The 25656-nt window shown below is 35.5% G+C and overlaps 1 protein-coding gene across 4 annotated transcripts in view; it reads right to left on the bottom strand.

Annotated features, from left to right (window-relative positions):
* LOC136028136 (snake venom 5'-nucleotidase-like) overlaps window positions 1-25656 on the bottom strand; it is a 53425-nt gene that overhangs the window by 11431 nt on the left and 16338 nt on the right. For all 4 annotated transcript variants that reach the window (XM_065705790.1, XM_065705789.1, XM_065705792.1 and 1 more), the window contains 5 exons: window positions 15473-15680; window positions 13884-14093; window positions 10241-10395; window positions 3831-3948; window positions 617-757 (listed from right to left, as the gene is read on the bottom strand). In XM_065705790.1, the coding sequence (XP_065561862.1) occupies window positions 617-757; window positions 3831-3948; window positions 10241-10395; window positions 13884-14093; window positions 15473-15680 (832 nt within the window). The remainder of the gene's footprint in view (window positions 1-616; window positions 758-3830; window positions 3949-10240; window positions 10396-13883; window positions 14094-15472; window positions 15681-25656) is intronic.

The following is a 25656-nucleotide window of genomic DNA, read 5'->3' as shown; positions in this document are numbered from 1 at the left end:
CTAGAATTGATTCGGGTAACAAAACAAAAAACAATGCAGGTACAGAGTTTGACAATGGCTTCGTAAAGACATAACTTATTTCAGAAGTTCTCCAATTACACATTGAAATGCAAGTGACACCTATGACCTACAGTAATCATAACACATTTGGAAACGTGACATGGGAGCATATACATTTATTATTCTTGAGATATAGTTTCATGTGTTGCTCGGCAGCTGTCACCCATGAGTCACAGTTGTAAATATTATAGTAGTGGCAGTGAAGTCTACCAGGCGACAGTCATAGAAAAAATACATTACATACTCTTTTTTGGACGAAATAAAAATCGTGTTGTCGGCATTGAAAAACTTTGCCTCATTGAAAGAGAACCAATCCACACTTTAATCGGATTTTTCAACCATCTGCACATGTGAAACATTTTAATGCAGATTTTTTTTTTCTGCAAATCCAACTGGTACCCAAAGAAATTGTTCTCAATATTCGACAGTGAACTTATTGTTGGGATTTTGTGTACACCTTTGGTGTACTAACAAAAATAAACAAGTTTTCTCTAGAGTTTTAGACACTTACCAATAATATAAATTAAGATGTAAAGAAACAAGTATTTCAGCTTACCGGATACTTGAAGAAAAGCGCCAGATGGCTCTTTTACTGAAAGCTCAATGGCTTCTTTCAAAGTTTTTCCATTTACTTCAATAATCCAAAGTTCGTTCTCAAATGGCACAACACTTCTAATATCTCCACGAGTGATGTTGCCTGAAAAGTAACCCATTCAAATAAAATGGTAAACTTGTAAGAGCGGAACCTCAAATTGGTTTATTAGTAAAATAAAATATCCTCAATCCATTTACAACCAATCTTTGAGGCCTGTTCCCATTTTCTTTTCAATTTTACTTTGTCAGAGAATGCAGCTAGGGTTTGCATCTTTTAAGTCGTACAATGAATTGAAGAACATAATCAATCATTAGTTTATTACTAGAGATTGTCCTTTTTAGCCAACCAACTGGGCAACACGGAAATCAGGTCGTCCTCGTCTGGGATGGGAGGATGTAAAAAATAAAGATTTAAAGGAAATGGGAACTTCCTGGGAAGGCGTAAAGAGGGAGGCCTTGAATAGATTAGGTTGGAGGAGTAGCGTGCTTAGCTGTGTTGGCCTCAGGCGGCTTGGTGCTGCAGTGAGTTATTAGTAGTAGTAGTAGTAATTCAAAAATATACGTCAGGGAAATTATAATAAGGACACGGTGTTTTTTTTATTTTTGTGTTTTATCATTATGTTGTCAATCCTTCGGTTCTTTCCAATGTGAAATCTAAATTATACATGTGCTCAATTTCTTTTGTGTACGACTATTAATTGCTCTATTTGAATGACAGCATCCTGTGCACAAAAGAGAAAAAAAATTGGCTTTGATCACACATGGAACTAGTTTCACAGCCCTATTACAGCTGTTTATGCTTTTCAAATTTACATTGTACCGTTAACACAGCTATTATTTGTGCTGCCAAATTAAAAAAAAAAAAAAAAAATAAAAATTGGGTAAACAGATAAGCTCTGTTTATTTGCAATTGGTTTATTTACTTAAAAAGTAGACGGCGTGGAAATCACAAAATGAACAGGGGAGATTTTCATTCTTGTGTGTCACTATTTTGCTTCACATAATCTTGTTCTGTTCTAGTCTTCTCCTGATGTACACATTTTTTCTACTGTGTCTTTTCTATTAGAATTATGATTCCATTCAATAGAACTATCCTGGGTACAAAAAAATGATTTCGATTGCTAATCGGAAAACATCAGACTTAGTCAGTTCAACAGTATTTAAGAAAATAATTCTTACGGCTAGTGGTCAATTCCCAATAGAGACATGTTTGAGTGCCCGACTCCTCGGTGTCCTATCTACCTTGTGTATTTTAAAATTCCACTTGAAAAAAATTGGAACTAACTTGTTTCATGTAGAGTTTTGTCATTATTATTTTAGACAAATTATAAATAGAATTTCAGCAAATCTTTGAACAAATTTGTAGTGTCTTAATTGACATGACATATAAAAAAAAGGTCTTTGATGGTTGAATTAATAACCAACATACTGCTCTGTCAAGCATACTCTGTCAAAATTATATTTGTCTTTTTTCATATTTATTCTAGACTTTATTTACTCCAAATACATTGTCTCTAGTTTTAACAAACTATTTCAGCAATAAGCTTACGATATCTGGTTTTTAACAGCATTCTAGTAAAATTTCTTATATGACCCTTGCTTCTCCGGTAATGTTTTTACCCTACTAACGTCTTCCACTGAACTGTGAGGGTGTTGCCATTTTAAAAAGTTATTAAAAAATACGGTTTTACGCATCACCAATAGCAGTTGTTCTATGGAGTTTTCGTATATGAAGGATAACCCGAAAGGAGTTCTTTCTGGAAAATTATGCTATTTAATCATGCTCTTGTTTTAATTGATTTTGGTCGGTTCTCTTATAAAAATCAGCAAATTATATGCTATTGACGCGTTTTTGTATTTATTGCCATTATAGTCAATCTAAATTAATTTTAAGGGTTACATAAGCAAGCTCAAACAAATTACAACAGTTTTGATATCATTCGAACCTGTTAAACATTTTCTACAACATATGAAAAATCGGCCAAAATCATTCCTGACGAAATAGACGTTTTTTCGTCTTTTCTTCTAAAACAACGACTTAAAAAGAATTAACTTGTACTTTTAAAAAGTCGATGATAGGAAAATCTGGTATATAGATCGCGAATATGGACTAAGCTCTGAGTTTCGACCATCCCTGAGTCGTTTTCCCCCTCCCTCATATGCACAAACACGAGATAAACCGCGCATTAATATACGTTGCATTTTACACGAAGTCAAATCCACGCAGAGAAAATTTACACTTCCTATGCCAAAAGGCTAGGAAAAAGCCGCAATCAAATCAATGGTTTTGCACACATCTCAAAATTTCACATCTGCAATGTTCTTCAACACTCTTGGTAAGAAATTAATCAATATATGCGGGGATGCACAAGAATAAGCTGTCCCCTTTTGCCATCATTCGGCTTTGAAAAAGTTGTGTAAGCGGTACGCTTACTGATCAATTTTGGCTTCTAGTTAACTTTTCAGGTACATTCAAGATCCCAGGTAGGTTTTGCCAAGCTGAAATCGGAGCATAGCTAAATAATGAAAGGACATGATGGGTACGTTTTACTATGAACCATCAAAAGTAAGGATACATTTTATTGTCAATAAATACTGTTTCTCTACTAGAATGATTAAGATGTACGAGGGATAACCGTAACTTTATAGTTACACAAACGGTATGATAAAAATGTTTTGTGAGGCTGTCAAAAGCATCACAAGAAATCGGTGTTATTCACACTCTAAAGCGGTCAGCTTCTACTGCACAAGAAACCCGGTTTTACATAGGGGAGGTCGAGAGTAAATCAGACGCTCTCAATTACTCAGACATCATTTGGTGGAATATTTCACAAAAACTTGTAAGAGTGCCATTTAACCTTCATGTCTCAAGGAAGAATTCCTAGTTTGGTCGATTGATCCTTTCAAAAGTTAAACTGTGAAAACTGTTTTAGGTAGGTCAATTTTGATGTTTGATAATATTGCTGCCATTCATTATGGAATTGAAGTGCAAGGAATTAATTCTGAATGTCACCAACACGTGGTGGACAACGTCGATCACAACATATATACTCTCTATGGCAGAAACGCCTTCTGCCATATGATGGGTATCATTGCTGCTGTAACCCCAGAGCTAAAAGTCACCTTAAAAAGTATCCGTCAAATAATTGATCGTAAAAACATAAGCAAGTTCATACCATCTCTTGAAGTATCATCAATCGAAGCACGAATGCTGCCATCATTATTGACTGCAATTGCCGCCTTTGTCCATTCGTAGTCGCTGTTGTACATACCCACGGTATCTTCATTTGACACCTTTAAATCAAGATTAAATCAAGAAGAAGATTCCTCGAAATTTTTCAAATAACTAACCCATTTATCAAACACCTACCATATCAATGTTCTGGAAATGGTGCAGATGCATGTCAAAAAAGGTGAGGCTAGTTAATGAAAAAATTGCAAAAATGTTCTATGCTTTCTGTTTCGCCACATTTGCACAGGTCAAATTCGTTTCCCTGATATTTCAAGTGCTTCTACTTTCTAAAATCTATCAGTGCAAGATTAGATTTTCTTGTTTTAAAACTTTCAAAAGTTGAGATTAACACGCCTTCTACATCAGCAAATACAACAGAAATGAAAATTTTGAAGAATAAGAAGGTGGATATATAGTTAATATAATTTCCTGAATGAAAAATAAATCATTTAAAAGTAACCAAGACTTAGTGCTTTTCATAATAATATTCGTACTATAGCTGGATAGGTAAAATCAGTTGCAGTTTGGTTATGGAATTCGGTAGAGGGGAATCCGCCCCAGGAATAATTTAATAGTTTTAATTTTTATTCCAGTCTTTAATTGAAACTCCAATATAGCTCCAAATTCTCTTGTTTGTAATTTGAATGCCTAATAAGCGCTGATACCATTCTATTCCTTACGTTTTGGATTCACATACAAACCCATAAATTTAGAACTGCCCCTACGCATAATACCATGCTGACTTCTTTCTATTTTCGCTTTTCTAAATATTTCTTTTAACCAGCTACGAAAAAAGAATTGACATAGATATATTGAGGTATTATTAGTCGCATTTCACGCAAAGGCCTCAGCACGCTGAACAAAAAGTCTGCTGAGAATAGAATAATGTAATTTTAAACAAAATATGTATATTTTTTTCACAATTAAAAAATTTTGTGTGTACGTATAAGCGGTACCAACCCATTCTCTATTTTTATTGTTATCAGTTATATCTTGCAGCAATAGGAGACCGAGCTTCGCTTATGAATGGAATTTTAGACGTAAAAACGATATCCAGTGTACCCCCTCCCCCTCCGGAAAATGTATATCCCCTATATCCTCATTTAGACAAGAAAAACTTTTGTGCAATTTTTATAGATTTCGCTTTTTTAAACAAAGATACAAAGAGGATAAATTTTTCCCCTCCAATGGGCATCCCTGGTAATTTTTAATTAATTTAAGGTTTCTGTCGCAATGATGCCAAGTATTGTTAAGGCTTTCTTGATATTCTTTGTCAAACAATACGCAACGGGTGAGTTAATATTTTTTAGCTTTCTTTGAATACTTTCAAATTCAAAATATGGTCTCTAATTAAATGGAGGGGGGAGATATGTCACAATACATCATTACACAATCTGTGATAAATTCTTTGACTTATTTTGTATCATTACTTAGGCAGCGCTATTGCGCTGCCTATGATTTTAGTTTTGTCTTTATGCAGCCCGCTGACATCAATACGATTTGTTAATAAAAATCAGTGAACCCACCACCAAACCAATTTAATAAAAAATCATAAATAATATTTCAATAAATAACATCTATTCAATTTTTAACACAACAAGTTAAATCTTACAGAGTCAAAAATCCATCCAAAATTACGTGTAATTGAACAGCGCCATACACGGGGCTGTTAAAATAGTGCTTGGTTCAACAATGAGATTGAGCATCCTGTGCGGGACGTGGGGGTTGGGAAAGTGGAAGGAGGATAGATACTGCAGCAGTAGTAGTAAATCTGGCTGAAAAAAGCCAAGTGTATACGACATTCATCTTAACGCCCCCTCCCACATGAGCTTGTTTACATTATACTACTGTCGTCTACAGCAGCTCAATGCAGACATTCATAGGCAGCGCAATAGAGCTACCTAAGCAAAGAGCGATGTGAGCACAATGTATTATTTGTTATTTTTTTCAAATAGGGCTCATTCGATTCGAAATTAAAAGAGCTAGTGCTCTTTTAATGGTCGAAAGTTATTGAAGGGCAACTGACCCCCCTTCTCACGTTCACCATTTCCCCAAACACATCAAATCAAAATTTTAAGATAGCCATTTTGTTCAACGTCGTTGAAAAGTCCCGAAATTATGTCTTTGACGATGACAATCTCCCCCCCCCCCCAAGCCCTCAGGGCAAGGATTATAAGTTTTGTCCTGGGGACATTTAAGGTTTATATAGAAAAAGTGATCGAATAAACTTTCGAGGGGGATCATTGGATTGATAATCTGAAGTTCTAGTGCCCTCTTTAAGATTCAGAGCGATTGGATGGTAGATAACCCGCCCACATCTCGTATTTTCATGAAATGTATCTGATAGAAGTTTTGAGATGACCATTTGTTGTCGTAGAAACTTCAAAACAGCTCATTCTATTGGAAATTATTAAATAAAAAAAAGGCTAGTTTTTTTAACTGAAAATAAGGAGCGACATTAAACTTAAAACGAACAGAAATTACTCCGTGTATGAAAGGGGCTGTTCCCTTCTCAACGCCCCGCTCTTTACGCTAAAGTTTGACTCTTTCTCTCAATTCTACTTTATTAAACATTAAAAAAACGGTTGTTTTGAAAAGGACCTTTTTCAATAGCCAAAAGTAACTGGAGGACAACAAGCCCCCCCCCCCCCACCCCACGCCCATCAATTCCCAAAACACAGCCAATCAAGACTTTGAGACAGCCATTCTGTTCAGCGTTGTTGAAAGGTCTGGAAATTATGTCTTTGAGGATGACAATCCTGCAACAGCCCTCAGGACGAGGGTTGCAAATTACGCCCCGAGGGCACATAAGGTTTTTATAGAAAGGGAAAAAAGAAATAGGGTCGTATAGGGTTGTAAGTTATGCCCTGGGGCATTTAAAGTTTATATAGAAAGTGTGATCGTATAAACTACGGAGGGGACTCATTGAATTGGAAATCACATGTTCTAGTTCCCTTTTTAAGAGTCAAAGTGATCAGAGAACCTGATTCCCCCCCCCCTACGTTGTATGTTCCACAAATGAATCCGATAAAAAAATTTAGATAGTCATTTGTTCGAAAATAGTTCAAAGATCATAAAATAAAGCCTTTGAGGTGGACAGAATCCCCCCAAAGTCCGGGGACAAGGGTTGTAAGTTATGCCTCAGGGGCATATAAGGCTTTAATGAGAGGAGTGGTCGTGTGAACTTTATAAGAGGCTCATTTGATTTGAAATGTATAGTTCTAGTTTATTTTTAAGGGTAATAAATGATGGAAAGCAACTAGTCCCCCTCCCTGACATCCTCTTTTTCCAAAACGAATACAATTGAAGTTGTGAGATAGCCGTCTTTTACCAGTAGTCTAAAAATAATATAACAATATCTTTAGGGTGAACACGATCCCCCATTGGCAGGAATTCTAAGTCTCAAGACCAGAACATATTTTGCACTTTACTGAAAACAAAATATGTTTAAAATATTTTCCCTTCTCTTACTTTCATAAATAAAAAACTATCCAAACTTTAAGGAATAAATATCAGATATATGTCAAATAAACTGACAATCCACGGTCATTTATCTTCTTTTTTTTCAGTAGAGCGGAAATTATGTTCTGGTTTTAAGAAACCATGGGGGTTATCAGCCTACTCATGCTGATTTTTGCTCGTTTTGAGCTTGACTCAGCTATATATTGTAATTTCTGTTCATTTCGAATTTCATTTAATTATTTATAGTGATTTGAGGTAGTTTAACGCTTGGAAGATTGTTTGACTTCATTTCTACTCATTCTTGACTTAATGGAGCTCTTTACTTTTCTTTGAAAAACTTATTGGTTGGAATTTTTTTTAGATTAGTGTTAGTAAAAGCCAAGCACCAGTACTTAATTTTACGTTTGTTTACTGTGTCTTTATTGTTTATTAGTATATTATGATAATATTATGTTTATTATGATAATATTATGTTTATTATGATAATATTAACGTCTATCATGATAATAATAAATATTATCTTATCTTATTTCATCCCTACAAAATTTGGGGCATTTGGAAACTACCCTAGATTCATCAATTAATCCAGAAATTTTATGGATGGCACCATAATAAGTACTCTTTATCGTGAGATTTATAGAGAGTTTTAAATCTAAAGATTTTAAGTAATTCTGAGTTTTGGATCAATTATTCTTTTTGCGCCACAGTTTGCCTAAAATTGGCATCAATGTGGATAATTTCGATGACTGAAAAGCGTGCGAGTGAATAAATCAACCAAATTTAATTGAAGGACTGATTAGATTTTAAAGATTGTGTACACGAGTTCCTTTGTCAGTTTGGACAAGAAAAAAAAAACACAAAAAAACATCTGTCTTACAGCATCAATCAGTATTGATGTAATAGCAATATCAATTAATGCGTTAACAACCCAATGAATAAATCGAGTTTAATTTGCGTGACATCCCTAATATCTACAAATCGAGTCAACTTTAGATTTAAAGTAATGTTTCATTAAAAAGCTGTTCATGATAGAACCCAATTGGAGAAAACCTTTCAGACGAAAAGTGTCTGAAAAGTCATTTTCCGTTTGACGGTTTATTTTTTTTATTTTTAACAATTTTACAGAGAGCAGAAACCGATGGCTTAGACAGAGTGAAGTCTAGGAGCAATGTTCTCCAGCGTGTCAACCTTAGGTGGCTAAATTCCGAATCTAACAATATCAGCTATGATATGTTTTTCTTTTGAATATAATTTTTTATTTCATAAAAATGTCCTGTCTTTATCTGTTATGTGTATTTTCCTACACTTCTCCTAGATTTAATTTTAATCAGCAACATTTTAATACAAGTATTAGAGCATCCGTTATAGAAAAATGGTGTTTAATAGCTAGTGCTATGGTTATAGCACCTAAGCCCATTGAGCCCTTCCAGAGAGCCATTTGTTTAGTTAGAAGGGAAAATTTGTTGCTTCCAAAGGAGAAAAATTTCACTACCAGAGCCAGACTTAAAGCTTTGATGTCTCTAGCCCAGGTGTTTTTGCTGCTCCGTTTTCGTGAGATTTTTGGGAAATCCCCGACAATTCTGGCATAGTGCCGCAACTGATGAGCCAAAAGTAAAGAAAGAGAGTGGTGACACCGAAACTCTCAGCTGCCATTATTAGCAGACATCTGAGAGCTTATAAGTGGCCATGAAATTCTTGCGTTATTTTAAAATCACTGTTCTGTTAGCAGGCAGCTCGGCGGCGGTGTGCATCTTGCACTTTGATGATAAATCACAGCAGTCCAGTTTTTGTTCAGAAAAAATCAATCAGTGATAGTTTATTACACCTCCTGGCATTGTTCACCCTTGGGCCGGGCCTAGTGGGCTCACTGGTAAGTCCTGGCATGTTTACTTCCATTAAAAGACACCTGCTGCCACAGAAATAAATACTATCGGTAATTCAATTGCTGTTACCAGGCATGCGATAATAAATACGAGTTAATTCTTCTTATTTTCTATGAAGCTTCTTTCGAATAATTTAACTGATTGGTTGTACTCTTTTTCCTCATTTTGAAACTTTGGATGGGCTAGATTTCTCTTTTGATCTTACTTAGCTCTTTTGGAAATTATATTTAGTATATTGTTGATATAACCTGAAATTGAAGGATTGATTAAACGAGGGATGATTTTATATGTTGAGGGGGGAGAGTAAAACAAAAAAGTTAAACCTTTTTTCCCTATTCTGAATTTATCCTTGGAATGTTGGAAGGGGTTAGCCCCTAATAAGAAGAGGCTTGAGATATCCCTGCCAACATTAATATTTAAAGAGTAATACTGTTTGATCCGATGGGTGGATCTGGAACAAAATCTTAGTGGAGGCCCAATATGATAAGGGTACCAATGAGCAAAATTTAGGGGGGGGGATGTGACAAAGGTGCCAATAATCGACCAAATTGACAAGTTTATTCTACAAAAGGGTTAAAAAAACAAGGAATGGAAGAGCCGGAAAAAATCTTAGGGGACCCGAGGTCCCCTCAGGCCCCTATGGATACACCAACTAAAATAAGCACTTTTATAGACTAGATATGTTCTAAGCAAAACTTTTAAGAGATAGGTAAAATAAACTTGATTTTAAATCGTTTGAGGCTTAGCCTTCAAAATATGTTTTTCAAAGAGCTTTGAATGATGCTTTTGATGCAAATATTTCTCAGAATGATTTTTTTATATTTAGAAAAAACAGTAGATATAGTGACTGTGTAAATAAATATATAAAAAGAAACCGATTAGACCAAAATACAGAACTTGCGAAAAAGAAAACAATGGTACAGGTGTCTGGAAATGTTTTTATGGATCATTTAGGATCTGTACAGTCGTGGGCTAGACTTCTTGAACTAAGATATTTTTATAATCTTACCCAGTCAATCATGGCATCTGTAATAAGGTTGCCCATATTTGTTTCTTCCAACCTTCCACTACCATTGAGATAAACATTCGTTTTTCCAATATAGTAGAAATAGTCCTGCTGTACTGCATCATAGTAAGGTTTCAAGGCATCAATGATAGTCTGGTCTGGAATATAAAACTAAAGCTAGCAGGTTTCAGCTAAATCCAGAGGATTAGAACATAAAAATCAAACAAGAATGTTGTTATTCTATCCCTATTTATTTATTTAACATAGTGACAGATCAATAATTCGAGAAACTGAAATTTAGATACATTAATATATACACATATATACACACACATATATATATATATATATATATATATATATATATATATATATATATATATATATATATATATACATATATATATATATATATTCATTGGATTCATTTCCGTTTTCCCTTCAAAATCACGGTAATATGGTCATGGCATTGGGTAATAAACTGCGTTCTTTGCTACATAATTAATAAAGTATATTTTTCACTCGTTCTTGTTTTGTTGTTAATCATGGTCTTGAAATCCAGACAACCAAGATTTTCTAGCTCATGATAAAAGAAACGAACAATAAAAGCTAATAAAAATAGATCCAAGTTTAGCCATTCTTTTGCAACTTAAGGTCCGAAGTCTCATATTTAATTATTCTAATATGCTAAGATGACCTTCTAAATCAAAGACTAAAAATTTCACTAAGGCATAAAAAGAGGAATTGCGGAATTATTCAATTAAAATAGTCCGGGCATTTCTTAGTATCAAACCTCTCTTTTTTTATGTATTACCATGCACACGTTTTTCATTATTTTTAAGAAATAAAAAGCTTGTTATTCCTTGATTTTGGTTTCAGGACTTACATTTAATTGCCCTGCAATATAATGGCATCAAATACGTTGGTAAAAAAAAAAGGTAAAGGATACGGCATTAGACTTTACAGTCCGTACCGGCGGTGCTGATCTCCGTTTCTTGGCCCTTCAGCCAGGAAGTGCAATGGGGGGCTGGGGGCCAGCCATCCTGTGCTTTTGCACACCCTTCCTGTTTACCTTCCCCAGATTTCTCCAGGTACCCATTTAGAGCTGGGTCGACTCTGGCTAAGCTTACAGAGTCACGCCAGTGACCCCCCGTCCAAACTGAAGAACATTGAAGAAACAATAATTAAATTAAAAGATACAGTTATCGTTGAATTCCCTCTCCACTGTTGACATACAATCTGGCACATGTTATTAAATAAAACGTCTTTATTTCCACGTTTTAATTTCAAAAAGATACACTTTACAAAGCTACTTCAACGATAGTTGCAACCTAGTAAAGAACGAACCAAAGATTTAAAAAACGATTTTTGAAAAAAACTTTCAAGTGGGAAAAATTGCTATTACAAGCTGATTCAAGAATGGTAATAATTATTTTGATTATTGATCTTAATGGTAAAAGTGTGTAACGAAAACAAATTTATGGGAATTTCGAATAACCCCTAAAAACCCTTAAAAAGGGTCTGGATCGAAGTAAAAACTTCACCATTGGAATTGCATTTGTTGAAAACCCCACACTGGTTAGTTAAACCTCCTCATTCTGAACAACAAGGAAAATCACTTTTGCATGGGTAGAAATGATGTGTCCTTTTTTGCTTTTTTTTTGTCACTACTAATGGGGAACTAGTACAACAAGCGGAACTGTTTAAGGGCTCTTTCGAAAGGAAGTTGCAATATCTAGTGCCTTTTGTAATTAACAAATTAGTATTGAAAAAGTGTAATTTTTGACAAAAACTCAGTCTTCACATACTTGAGAGATTCCCTGGGGTTCGCTCTCTTTTTTGACCAGCTAAGAAAAAGCAGAAGGTTGTTCGAATGTATAATATTATGATTGCCCTGATGGCTGCAAGGTAGTAAGGAATGAAGTTCAGCCCACAGTAATCAAAAACTTAAAAACGGTTTTTGAAAAAGGGTTATACGGGGCTTCCAAAAATGTATCCAGCCTAAAAGATAACTAACCGTGTATTGGTCGAATAAGAGATATACTTCCGCCGTTTATCCGAGCCAAATTAATCAAACACTTGGAAAACTATAGGTTCTATCACTATATTGGCTCTATGACTATCTATCTTGGTTCTACTGCCCTAGCAATGATGCATGGACGGTTAATAGACAGACATATCTATTAGCAAATGAACTAAACTCCTTTTCATACAATACTAATAAGGGGAAATTAATGCCAGGCTTTTCTTCTAACTCAATTGGACTATCCGTCTTGGCTTTTTGTACAATTAGCCATGACTTGATGCCCACAACTATTCAATTTTATCCAAACATTCAGGAATCCAGCCTGAGATCCACACTTTCAGGAAAAACCGCGAAGGTTTTGCTTACCACACTATCTAGCAATAAGCTGAAATTGGTGAACTAGGGGAGGGGGAACAGCACAAAACCAAAGTGTTGCTCCCGCATCACAATTATTTGTATATATTAGGAAACACCAAAATAAAATGCAATTTTTACGATCAAAACTTTGTATTTTGCTATCAAAAACAGTGGTTTGCTGCCAATACTTCTTGTTTTACTGTCTTGGTTACTATTAGTACGAGTGGCTCCTTGCTTAAGTTTTGTTACCACGAACTGTTATATAGCGGAAAGTTTCTTACTTAGAATGTGTTGAATGCCGAAATTGTTTATGCTCTTACGAAGACCGAACCAAACCCACCAGCCTCTTTTGGTTTGTTTTCTCATCTTTTACCGACAATTAATCATATTTTCAACCTAAAATTGGTCTCAGCTGTTGGATTTCCCGAAACTATTACTTGTACCGCATGGAAGTGACCTAGACCTTTCCAGAAACTCAAGTTGGGGTAACTGAATAATAATGCAGCCTCAGTGGTACTTAATGGCTCTGAATCATGGAGCTTATCTAGAACAGCCAAAAAGTATTCTAAGATAACGAGCCTGAGATACGTCCTCGGAGCTGACTAGTTTGAGAGAGCGCAAGTACGTATAATTAAGTGGTTACAAAACAAATCTTGATAGCTGAAGCAGGGAAGTTCCCGAGCAGGGGGAAGGGGGTTAAGGGCTTGTCCTTACCCCCAAACTTAAATTGTCTTTAATTTCTGGGCATTTCTTATTTAAATGCTCAAATAAAATTTGTTTCTTGTTTTCCTCCTCCAACAACAACAAAAAAATCATAGGTACATGCCTGACCCAAGGAGATTCACAAAAGACCTTTTAAAAATTTGGAGCATACGACTCAGATCAATGAAATAAGGCTGTCTTTTGATACCTGAAGCTAAAAAAAGATCCTTGGCTTGCGGGAAAGTGGCACTTACCTTAAGGCAATTTAATGCTATTGTTTGAAATAATATAACGAAACACATGTAAATTATTTGTATCCATGGAGCCGAAATCGTTTTTCCAACCTTGTCTTTAGGCTGAGTAGGGATATATTTATTCAGCAACTCAAAAATAAATTGAAAGAATAGAAAGATATACAATATCATATACCCTAGGCCGAGGGAGAAAAGCATTCCTGAAATGTGAAAAGTATTTCTCTGAACAAAAATAAGTAACATGTAAAGCTAATCTCAGGAGAACCAGAATGAACTCACTATCTCATAATTTTTACAAAAGACTTACCTGGTTCAATTGACTGATCAATAAGAATTGGTAATCCTTCAAATCCCAAAACATCACCCATCGAATTGAATCTTAATGAAAAGTTACCCACATACTTTCCGTAGGCATATGCTTGAACTACTGGGACCTTACGAGTTACTTCCCCGTCTGATTGGGTAACAATTGTTGGATATGGACCTCGTGGTTGATCTTCAGCAGGAAGTTCCATTCCTGAAATTCAAAATTCTTGGATGACCACAAATATACCTGGAAAACTCCGATGGTTATTCCTTTTGATGAAGAAATGATACATCAATGAAAAACAGTCAATTTTCCATAAATAAAGTCGAGGCCCCTGGAAAAAAGTTCATAAGAAACTAAAATCGTCTGTTTTCATTAAGATGGGAAAACACAAAAAGAGTTTTCGTGCCAGAATCAAATTAGTTTTTACTGCTGCTATATCAATCTGTATTAAAAAAAATCGTTAGCAGTTAAATTTAGTATAAAATTCAACTATAACATGTACCGAAAATTCGTCTACTGCATTGGTATTTCATAAAATGTATGAGCTCCATCGAAAATAGCTAATAAAAAAGACAAAAATAGCCCTCTTACACATAACCTTGAGTATCGACATTGTTCATCGTATCGACATATTACTGATACGACATTTTGCTGATACGACATGCTGTCGCGTGAGTATCGACGTGTTGACATTGCGCAAACTAATAGGTTTATTCTGTGTGGAAAAAAATGGCTTATCACTTTTTGTGTTCCTGGTTAGAATAGTATGCAAATATATCTCTAAAAACAGCAAAAGGGCCCCCTCTAGACCTCATTTTCTCCCTCCAGACCTAATTTCTAGACAAATTATTTTAACCTCTCCAACGAATTTGAGCATCAGAAGTTTTATGATGATATTTGTCATCAGAACCGTTCCTAGGGTTGGTAGTGCCCGGGAAAAAAATAATTACAGCGCCCCCTCCCGACTCAAATACAAGCAAAAAAGCCGAATCAAAGTGAAAAATTTGATCAAAGTGGGCAATCCCCCAATAACGCCCCCCTGGCTCCAGCAACCGGGGCAGCTGACCCCCCAATAGGAATGCCTCTGTCTGTCATTACATCATTTTTATGTTATAAACCTAGTTACAAATTGTTTATCACTGAATTTGGCTTAGTCCTAATACTTATTGGATCTTAGCCAGGTAACCTTATTTAAGACTGTTGACTAAATATCTGTTTGTCTCTTCTAGGATTTTTCTTAAAATTTACGCCAATGCTAGTAACCCCTATCAGATTCAATTTAAATTTAGAAGCCACTTCAATTCTCGAAAGACAATTGCCACCACCACCCCCCCCCCCCGAAAATTCTCCTCACATACACCACTGAGGAGCCAAAGGTAAAATATGACGTATAAAAACAATGTAGAAAAGAAGGGATTTGGGAATGTTTTACCCATATCATAGTCTGGCCAAGTCTTACCGAAAGTCTTAGTTTTCACAAAATCAAAAAAAAGATTTTCGATTTGTAAAATCAATGATGCGAGCCTAATTCTCAGGTCGTAGCTGAGACAGATTTATTTTATTTTAACGTAATATTATTAGAATACCATCAGGCCATAAAAAGGAGTGACTATGAGCACCGACAACGAGATCAACACCCTTGACATTGGCGGCAATCGCTTTATCTTCCTCATAGCCAGAATGACCGACAGCGATGATAATATCAACTCCATCCTCTGTAAGTCGATCTGCTTCTTCTTGAAGAGACTCAATTTCATCAAGGAACACCAGATTCTCACCAGGAGAAGCAAGAATCTGAAAAAATGAATACAGAGCATAAGTAACTTTAAATGAAAGTTGACTATTTTATGCATTAAAGTGTAGCCCCAAGCCCACTACCAACCCACCGTAAAGAATTTCATCACGTTCGTGAATTGGACAGGAAGTAGAAAGTAGAACAGAAAGTAGTTTGAACAGAAAAAAGAGACTATATCTTATGAGGAGATTTAAAAGGGTGGTCGTCCCTTTCAAAATGTGGAAATAATGCTATTCAGTGAATTTTTCTCAATACGAAAAAGTAGTATCCCCTCAATCTATTTAAAAAGGGCCCTATCCCTGGATTCTACAAGTGCCCTATCCCGTCATTCCGCAAGTGCCCCATTCTGTCGTTCCATGACAGTCAGCAGGTGTTTGTTACGTCATTTATCTATCTATATATATAAAAATAAGTTGTCTGTCTGTGTGTCTGTCTGTCTGGTGACGTCATGTTTCTGTGTCGACTGACGTCATGAAGTTAGTTGTCGTCATTTTTGCTATGACGGTGACGTCATTAAAGATATTTAAGACATATATGTTCACGTAGAAATCTATTAATGTTTCAGTTTAAAATGACTGATGAACTTACAATGGCAAAAGCCGATGAAGATGCTCAAAGAGTCTATGCCAAAAAACTTGCTGCTGATAGAGAAAGTCAGAAAAGAAAGCGTGCCGAAGAATCAAAAGAACAGCAAGGAAACAGGCTTGAGGCTGATAGAGAAAGAAAGAACAGAAAGCGTGCCGAGGAACTACCAGAGCAACGCGAAAGCAGACTTGCTGCTAAAAGAGAAAGTGAAAAAAGAAGGCGTGCCGAGGAATCACAAAAACAGCAAGAAATCAGGCTTGCTGCTGATAGAGAAAGTAAGAAAAGAAAGCGTGCCGAGGAATCACAAGAACAGCAAGAAATCAGGCTTGCTGCTGATAGAGAAAGTAAGAAAAGAAAGCGTGCCGAGGAATCAGAGCAACCTGAAAGTTATCGCCTGGCTTCAGGTACAGCCCAGTCGATGATTATAGCTTGAGTAGATGTGTTCAAATCGGGACAATGTCTAAAATTTGTCCCTATTGCAAGGCCTTGAAATTCAATGGTGAAACAATGGGAATGTGTTGCGCCTCAGGAAAAGTTAAACTTCCTCTATTGGCTGCACAACCAGAGCCATTGAAGACTTTCCTTACTGGAACTACGTCAGAATCTAAGCGTTTTTTGTCACAAATCAGAAAATACAACTCATGTTTCCAAATGACGTCGTTTGGAGCCCAAATCGAAAATCCAGATCAATTTATGTCTACTTTCATAGTAAAAGGGCAAATTTATCATAGAGCAGGGTCCCTTCTACCATTCTCAGGCGAGAGTTATGGTCGATGATCAGTTTTTACCTCGAGATATTATTCTTCATAAGCGAAACGCTCAGTTGTTAAGAATTGCTGAAACTCATCGATGCTACGATGCCCTACAATATCCTATCATTTTTTGGGATGGAGCCGACGGCTATCACTTTAATATTAGATTGATGAATCCAGCCACTAACAAAGAAATGAATAAGAAATGCAGTGCAATGCATTATTATTCCTATAGACTAATGATTCGGCAGGATGAAGAAAATTATATTTTAAAATGGCGTGAATTGTTTCACCAATTTGTCGTTGATATGTATGCTAAAATTGAATCAGAACGTTTGCTATATATCCACCTGAATCAGACCAAGCTCTGCTCTGAACAATACATTCATTTGTGAGATGCAGGTATAAATGACGGTAATACCACAAACGTTGGAAGATTAACAATTTTACCTTCGTCATATGCTGGCAGTCCCCGTCATATGCATGAATATGCTCGAGATGCTATTGCGTATGTTCGTCTCTATGGTCGTCCAGATTTATTTATTACATTTACATGTAATCAATCTTGGGACGAGATACTGCAGCTTTTACTTCAAGGACAATCGGCGGTTCATAGGCATGACATTACGGCCCGTGTCTTCCGGCAAAAGTTGAAATCACTGATAAACTACATAGTAAAACTTGAAGTGTTTGGGTCAGTGCGATGCTGGATGTACTCAGTGGAATGGCAAAAACGAGGTTTGCCACACGCACATATACTAATCTGGCTACATTACGAAATTGATACGAATGATACGAACGAAATTGATGATGTGATTTCCGCTGAAATACCTGATAAAAATGTCGATAAGGGGTTACATGATATTATTGTAAAAAATATGATACATGGACCTTGCGGTGCACTGAACGAAAATTCACCATGCATGGCCAAAGGAAGGTGCACAAAGCAATATCCTCGACTTTTAGTATCCAACACAATTACTGGCAATGATGGTTACCCACAATATAGAAGAAGATCTACTGAAGATGGCGGTAAAACAGCAATAATAAAGATGCGTAACGGTACCACCATCGAAGTAGATAACCGAAGTAGATAACCCCATTATTATCAAAAACATTTAATGCACACATAAACGTTGAATACTGTAACTCCGTAAAGGCAATCAAATACATATGTAAATACGTCAACAAAGGCAGTGACATGGCAGTTTTTGGCTTGCAGCCCGAAATCAAAGATTTCGACGAAATCGTACACTATCAGGCTGGAAGATACATAAGCAGTAATGAAGCTGTTTGGCGAATTCTTTCATTTCCGATTCATGAACGTAGTCCAGCTGTTGTTCACTTAGCGGTACGTTTACAGAATGGTCAACGTGTTTATTTCTCGGAAACCAACGTGCAACAAAGAGCCCTGAATCCACCGGATACAAAATTAACAGCTTTTTTTTCACTTTGCAAAAATGATTCTTTTGCAAAAAAACTGCTGTATACTGAAGTGCCTTCGTATTACACGTGGAATACTAAAAATAAAGTATTTGAACGTCGAAAACAGGGTAAGTCAGTCGACGGCCAACCTACCATCTTCAAAGATACCACGATAGAAAGACTCTACACCGTTCACCCCAATCAACATGAATGCTTCTTTCTACGCCTGCTTTTGGTGAATGTACCCGGTCCGACATCCTTTGAGTATTTGAGAACTATAAACGGTACTATACATGACACTTACCGTAGTGCATGCCAAGCTCTGAGTTTATTGGAGAATGACCAACACTGGTATAACTGCATCAATGACGCGTGCGAAACGTCAACCCGAAGTCAAATTCGTGCATTGTTTGGCATCATTTTAACAACTTGCTCTCCATCAGCTCCTACAGAGTTATGGGAAAAATATAAGTGAAAAATGTCCGAAGATATACTCCATCGACAAGAGTTAGAGACGTCAGATATGACTTTTGATTTTACATCAGAAATTTATAACTACACTTTAGTTATTATAGAAGATTTGTGCGTACGTATGGCAAACAAACCTCTTCAGGATTTGGGAATGCCTTCACCTAACCGTATCGCTGCTGTTTCGACATGTGTAGAATTGGATCGTGAACAAAGTTACAGTACGAGTGATCTATTGTCGTATGTACAAAATAACATTTCCAAGTTAACGTCGGAACAAAAAGACATTTATGATACGATAATGCATTGTGTTGATAACAACGTTGGAGAAATTTTCTTTTTGGATGCGCCAGGAGGTACTGGTAAAACGTTTGTGATAAAACTGATTCTGGCATCAATTCGATCAAAAAATGATATAGCGTTGGCAATTGCGTCGTCCGGAATAGCCGCAACATTGCTGCCTGGTGGAAGAACTGCTCATTCCGCTTTGAAATTGCCTCTGAATTTGCATTCTACAGAAACTCCCACGTGCAATATTTCCAAATCATCTAGGATGGGTATTGCAGCAATGCAAACTTATTATTTGGGATGAGTGCACAATGGCACACAAAAAATCGCTCGAGGCTCTGGATCAATGCTTGAAAGATTTGAGAGGGAAGTCGAAACCCTTTGGCAGCACATTAAGATTGCTTGCGGGAGATTTCAGGCAAACATTACCTATAATACCTAGATCAACTCCTGCAGACGAAATGAATGCTTGCCTGAAAAATTCTAATTTATGGGCACACGTAAAAATATTAAAAATAACTACAAATATGCGTGTCCGATTGCAAAACGATGACTCTGGTCAAACATTTTCAGATCAATTGCTGGCAATTGGAAACGGAAAGCTCCCAGTAGTGGGAAAGCCAAAAATGTTGTATATTCGCAATTTTTACGTAGTTTGAAACACATATATAAATCTATCTATATTCACAGGTGGGACACAGGGACACAACTACAATGGCGCGTAACTAATATGGCGCGTAACGACTTACGCGCGCGGGGGGGCTTGGGGGGCGCGAAGCGCCCCACCAACAAGGTGTTGGGGTGGCGCAAGGTGTGAGGGGGGTCCTCAAAACATAGGAAAATGGGGGAACAAGCCATATGACTTAATTCTTTATTTTGTTCATTTTTTCTTGGTATTATTTCCTCTCAATTCTCAGCCTGTGACGTTCGATGGCTGACACGTGGCACCGTCTGGCAGACATTATCGCTAGAAACTTGCCTCAATAAATGTCTAGCCATTTACTAGACATTTACACTAGAATCGAAGAATTAAACTTAATGAAAAAAACCATTAGCATTTCTTCTGGTGATTCCTTGCAATTGAGGCAAGCATGACACAATATACCAGCACAGATGACACCCTTAGGAAGCACATTATCACACCTAAGGGCTTTTCAGCCTTTTTCTCGCAAAAAAAAAACAAATTTAAAGACTAAAAAATGACCATTGTTTTCATTTGAACAGCGGAAACTTACTATTTCACTGCTAGATTACGATGTTCCATGGTAATTCCCAGCCTATGACACTGAATGGCTGACACATGGCAACCTCTTGCATGCATTATCACTCACATTGCATTTTCGAGCGTTTTCCTTCAAAAATATTCGTTTACACTAGAATCGATCGTTTAAACTTAATAATAAAATCCCCAAAAGCATTTCTTCTGATGACTCCTACCAATTGAGACCAGCGTGGCACAATGTACCCACCCTGTTGACACCCTCAGGGGATGCACTATCATACCTGAGGGTTCTCCAACCTTTTTCTCTAAAAAATAAATTTATAAACTAAAAAATGACCACTGTTTTTGTTTGAACAGTGGAAACTTGCCATTTTATTGTTAGATTACAATGTTCCATGCCAATTCCCAGCCTGTGGCTCAATGGCTGATGTAGCCACTGTCAGTCACTCATGGCTGACATACAGCACCTTACAGCACCCTGTCACATTTCTAAAGCATTTTTAGATATTCTCTTGATAAAAAATTATTCTTTGACTCCATTGGTTCGTGTTTTTCGTAATCAAACCCTTTCGTGGTGCCCCCTCCCCAAAAAAACGCACTTCACACCTCCACGAGCTTGTGCTACACTATGTCCGGCCCTCTGGCAGTCTCTACCACCACAGGCAAAATTCTTGGCATATATATATATTTAGCCCAAAAATGAATGAGAATTCCCAGGCGATTACTTCACTGGGTGAGAAACAGCAAAGAGGATTTTATTTCAATTTAGTAAATTTAAAATTTGGGTTCAACATTTTATATGAATATAGGCATATATTGACGTGTGATGTCAAGAGAAACGTAGACTTATTTCCTCTGAGCTAGATTAAGAGAATTTTGTTCACCTCAGTCCTTCTGTATTGAGTTCTTAGTCCTTCCTCACAGTCCTTCACTATATATTCATATATTCATTCAGTCCTTCATATATATATATATATATATATATATATAAATATATATATATATATATATATATATATATATATATATATATATATATATATATATATATATATATATATATATATATATATATATATATATACTAGCTGTTGGGGTGGCGCTTCGCGCCACCCCAACACCTAGTTGGTGGGGGCGCTTCGCGCCCCCCCCCAAGCCCCCCCGCGCGCGTAAGTCGTTACGCGCCATATTAGTTACGCGCCATTGTAGTTGTGTCCCTATGTCCCACCTGTGAATATAGATATATATATATATATATATATATATATATATATATATATATATATATATATATATATATATATATATATATATATATATATATGTTTTTAACTACGTAAAACTTGCGAATATGCTGTCCCATCGTCTGTGCATATAAATAGATTGTCAGGTTTACCGACTCTTGAACATGCAACGCATAATGGTCCATGGGAAAACAATCCGTATTCAGATCTATACCTCATGATTCTATTGATTGCCCTTGAGCTTTGCTGATGGTGATTGCTAATCGACCATTTCCTTTGTTGCCGTGGTCATTTATATATCCCCCTGTGCCCCCCGGCGTCCCCGTTGTAGTTGTGTCCCTGTGTCCGGGTCGTCATTTATATTCCCTGTGTCCCCGTCGTCATTTGTGTCCCGGTGTCCCAGTCTGTGATTTCAATTTGAGTGTCCCGGGCGTCATTTATATTCGTCAGGATATTGTAGGGCATCGTAGCATCGATGAGTTTAAGCAATTCTTGTCAACTGATTGTTTCGCCTATAAAGAATATTATCTCGAGGTTAGAACTGATCACCGACCACAACGATTGCCACTTTGTTGATAGTTGCGTATCAGGAGGCATCAATTCGATTGCTGTTTTTAAGCAGAAGCACTAAATTATTATTTTTGTGGAAAAGATGATATATATAAATATATATATATATTTTCTTTTTAGTTTTTTTGTAGTTTTTACCTTTTTTAGTTTTTTTCTTCTTTTGTATTAATGCTAAAGCCAAGGTTCAAACCTGGAGCCTCTCGGACCTAGAACCTGAAACATAACGCTTTACCAACTCAGCTACTTCGGCGTGAATACATTCGTTTTGAGCAGCTTCCTCGGGTGTTGCCACTGTTGTCCTGGTCGTCATTTATATTGCCTGTGTCCCGGTCGTCATTGTGTCCCGGTATCCCAGTCTGTAATTTCTCCTTGAGTATCCCGGTCGTTATTTATATTCCCTCTGTCCCGGTCGTCATTTGTGTCCCGGTCTGTAATTTCTCTTTGAGTGTTTTTTCTTTTTAGTATTTTTTAGTTTTTTACATTTTTTCTTTTTTCAGTTTTCTTTTTCTTCTTTATTTTTCAGCTTCACTATGAAATACATATCGCCGAACCTTTGTTTTTTTAACTAAAATCTGGTAGGCATTGATGACCTTATCCAAGTCAAGATCCCAAACCCAATCATCATCGCTATCATTTTCAGTTTTGATATGTTTTGACTCTCGCTGTCCAGGTGGATCTTCATCTAACTGCGCGATTTTGCGTTCTTTAGCCTCAAGCCTGTTTCCTTGCTGTTCTTTTGATTCCTCGGCACGCTTTCTTTTCTGACTTTCTCTATTAGCAGCAAGTTTTTTGGCATAGACTCTTTGAGCATCTTCATCGGCTTTTGCCATTGTAAGTTCATCAGTCATTTTAAACTTAAACATTAATAGATTTCTACGTGAACATATATGTCTTAAATATCTTTAATGACGTCACCGTCATAGCAAAAATGACGACAACTAACTTCATGACGCCAGTCGACACAGAAACATGACGTCACCTGATCCACAGACAGACAACTTATTTTTATATATATAGATAGATATAATTCTAAAATTGTCAGGTAATTTTCTATTTTGAAATAAAAACTAAAAATTATTGCTGACAACATAAATATTTTTGATATTTACATAATAGCTTTAGTGGTTCTGGACTGAAAACTAAATATGCTAATCAAATTGGGAATTGCAATCTTTTAGGTTGAAAAGGCAGATCCATTGGAATCATGAGAATGCGTGGAATAAGAAAAGCCTCACCCTCAAAAGGCCCTGTCAAGATTGTTGCCTCTATTACGTTATAACAGACATAACACGTCATTTGTGTCCCGGTGTCCCGGTCTGTAGTTTCGTTAGTCGACAAACATGACGTCAGACGACAAACAACTTCATGACGACATACAGCTCAATCCTTATAATGACGTCAGTCGACAAACATGACGTCAGTCGACACACAAACATGACGTCAGTCGACAGACAGACAAACAACTTATTTATATATATATATATATATATATATATATATATATATATATATATATATATATATATATATATATATATATATATATATATATATATATATATATATATATATTTATATATATATATATATATATATATGTATATATCGTATATATATATATATATATATATATATATATATATATATATATATATATATATATATATATATATATATATATATATATATATATATATATATATATATATATATCTATCTATATATATAAAAATAAGTTGTCTGTCTGTCTGTGGATGGATCAGGTGACGTCACCTGAAAAAACTGGATCAGGTGACGTCAAAACTGAAAAAACTAAAAAAAGGCAAAAACTACAAAAAAAACTAAAAACTAATAAAAAAAAATAAAAAAGCTAAAAAACTAAAAAAACTAAAAAAAGGCAAAAACTACAACAAAAACTAAAAACTAATAAAAAAGCTAAAAAACTAAAAAAACTAAAAAAAGGCAACAACAACAAAAAAAACTAAAAACTAATAAAAAAAATAAAAAAGCTAAAAAACTAAAAAAACTAAAAAAACTAAAAAAAGGTAAAAAACTAAAAAAAACTAAAAACTAAAAAAAACTAAAAAAAAGGAAAAAACTGAAAAATAAGCTAAAATAAAGGTAAAAACCAATAAAAAACTAAAAAAAAACTGAAAAAACTAAAAAAAGGCAAAAACTACAAAAAAAAACTAAAAACTAATAAAAAAAGTAAAAAAGCTAAAAAACTAAAAAAACTAAAAAAACTAAAAAAAGGTAAAAAACTAAAAAAAATAAAAAATAAAAAAAACTAAAAAAAAGGAAAAAACTGAAAAATAAGCTAAAATAAAGGTAAAAACCAATAAAAAACTAAAAAGAAAAAAAGGAAAAAACTAAAAAAAATTTTCATCTAAAAAACTTAAAAAAAACTAAAAAAGGTAAAAACTAAAAGAACTAAAAAAGAAAGCGACCAGGACAAAAGGAATGTTCGATTAGCAATCAACAAAGCACCGGGACACAGGGAGTATAAATGACGACCAGGACATAAGTAAAAAAAAAAATTAACAAAACTAAAAAGAAGGTAAAAACTACAAAAAAACTAAAAAGAAAAAAAAACTAAAAACTAATAAAAAAACTAAAAAATCTAAAAATCTAAATAAACTAAAAAAGAAAAAAAAAGGAAAAAAATAAAGGAGAAAAACAAAACTAAAAAACGAATGTATATACAGACCGGTACACCGGGATACAAATGACGACCGGGACACAGGGAATATAAATGACGACCGGGACACAGGGACACAACTACAACGGGGACGCCGGGGAAAACAGGGGGATATAAATGACGACCGGGACAAAAAAACTAAAAAGAAAAAAAAACTAAAAACTAATAAAAAAACTAAAAAATCTAAAAATCTAAATAAGCTAAAAAAGAAAAAAAAAGGAAAAAAATAAAGGAGAAAAACAAAACTAAAAAACGAATGTATATACAGACCGGGACACCGGGATACAAATGACGACCGGGACACAGGGAATATAAATGACGACCGGGGCACAGGGACACAACTACAACGGGGACACCGGGGGAAACAGGGGGATATAAATGACGACCGGGACACCGGGACAGGGAATGGTCGATTAGCAATCACCATCAACAAAGCTCAAGGGCAATCATTAGAATCATGAGGTATAGATCTGAATACAGATTGTTTTCCCATGGACCATTATATGTTGCATGTTCAAGAGTCGGTAAACCTGACAATCTATTTATATGCAAAGACAATGGGACAGCAAAGAATGTTGTATATTCGCAAGTTTTACGTAGTTAAAACCATATATATATATATATATATATATATATATATATATATATATATATATATATATATATATATATATATATATATCTATCTATATTCACAGGTGGGACACAGGGACACAACTACAA

This window comes from Artemia franciscana, chromosome 6 (genome assembly GCF_032884065.1).
Source record: "Artemia franciscana chromosome 6, ASM3288406v1, whole genome shotgun sequence".
NCBI lineage: Eukaryota > Metazoa > Arthropoda > Branchiopoda > Anostraca > Artemiidae > Artemia > Artemia franciscana.
The sequence above is the reverse complement of the archived record's forward strand: the minus strand, read 5'-3'. Positions and strand labels throughout refer to the sequence as shown.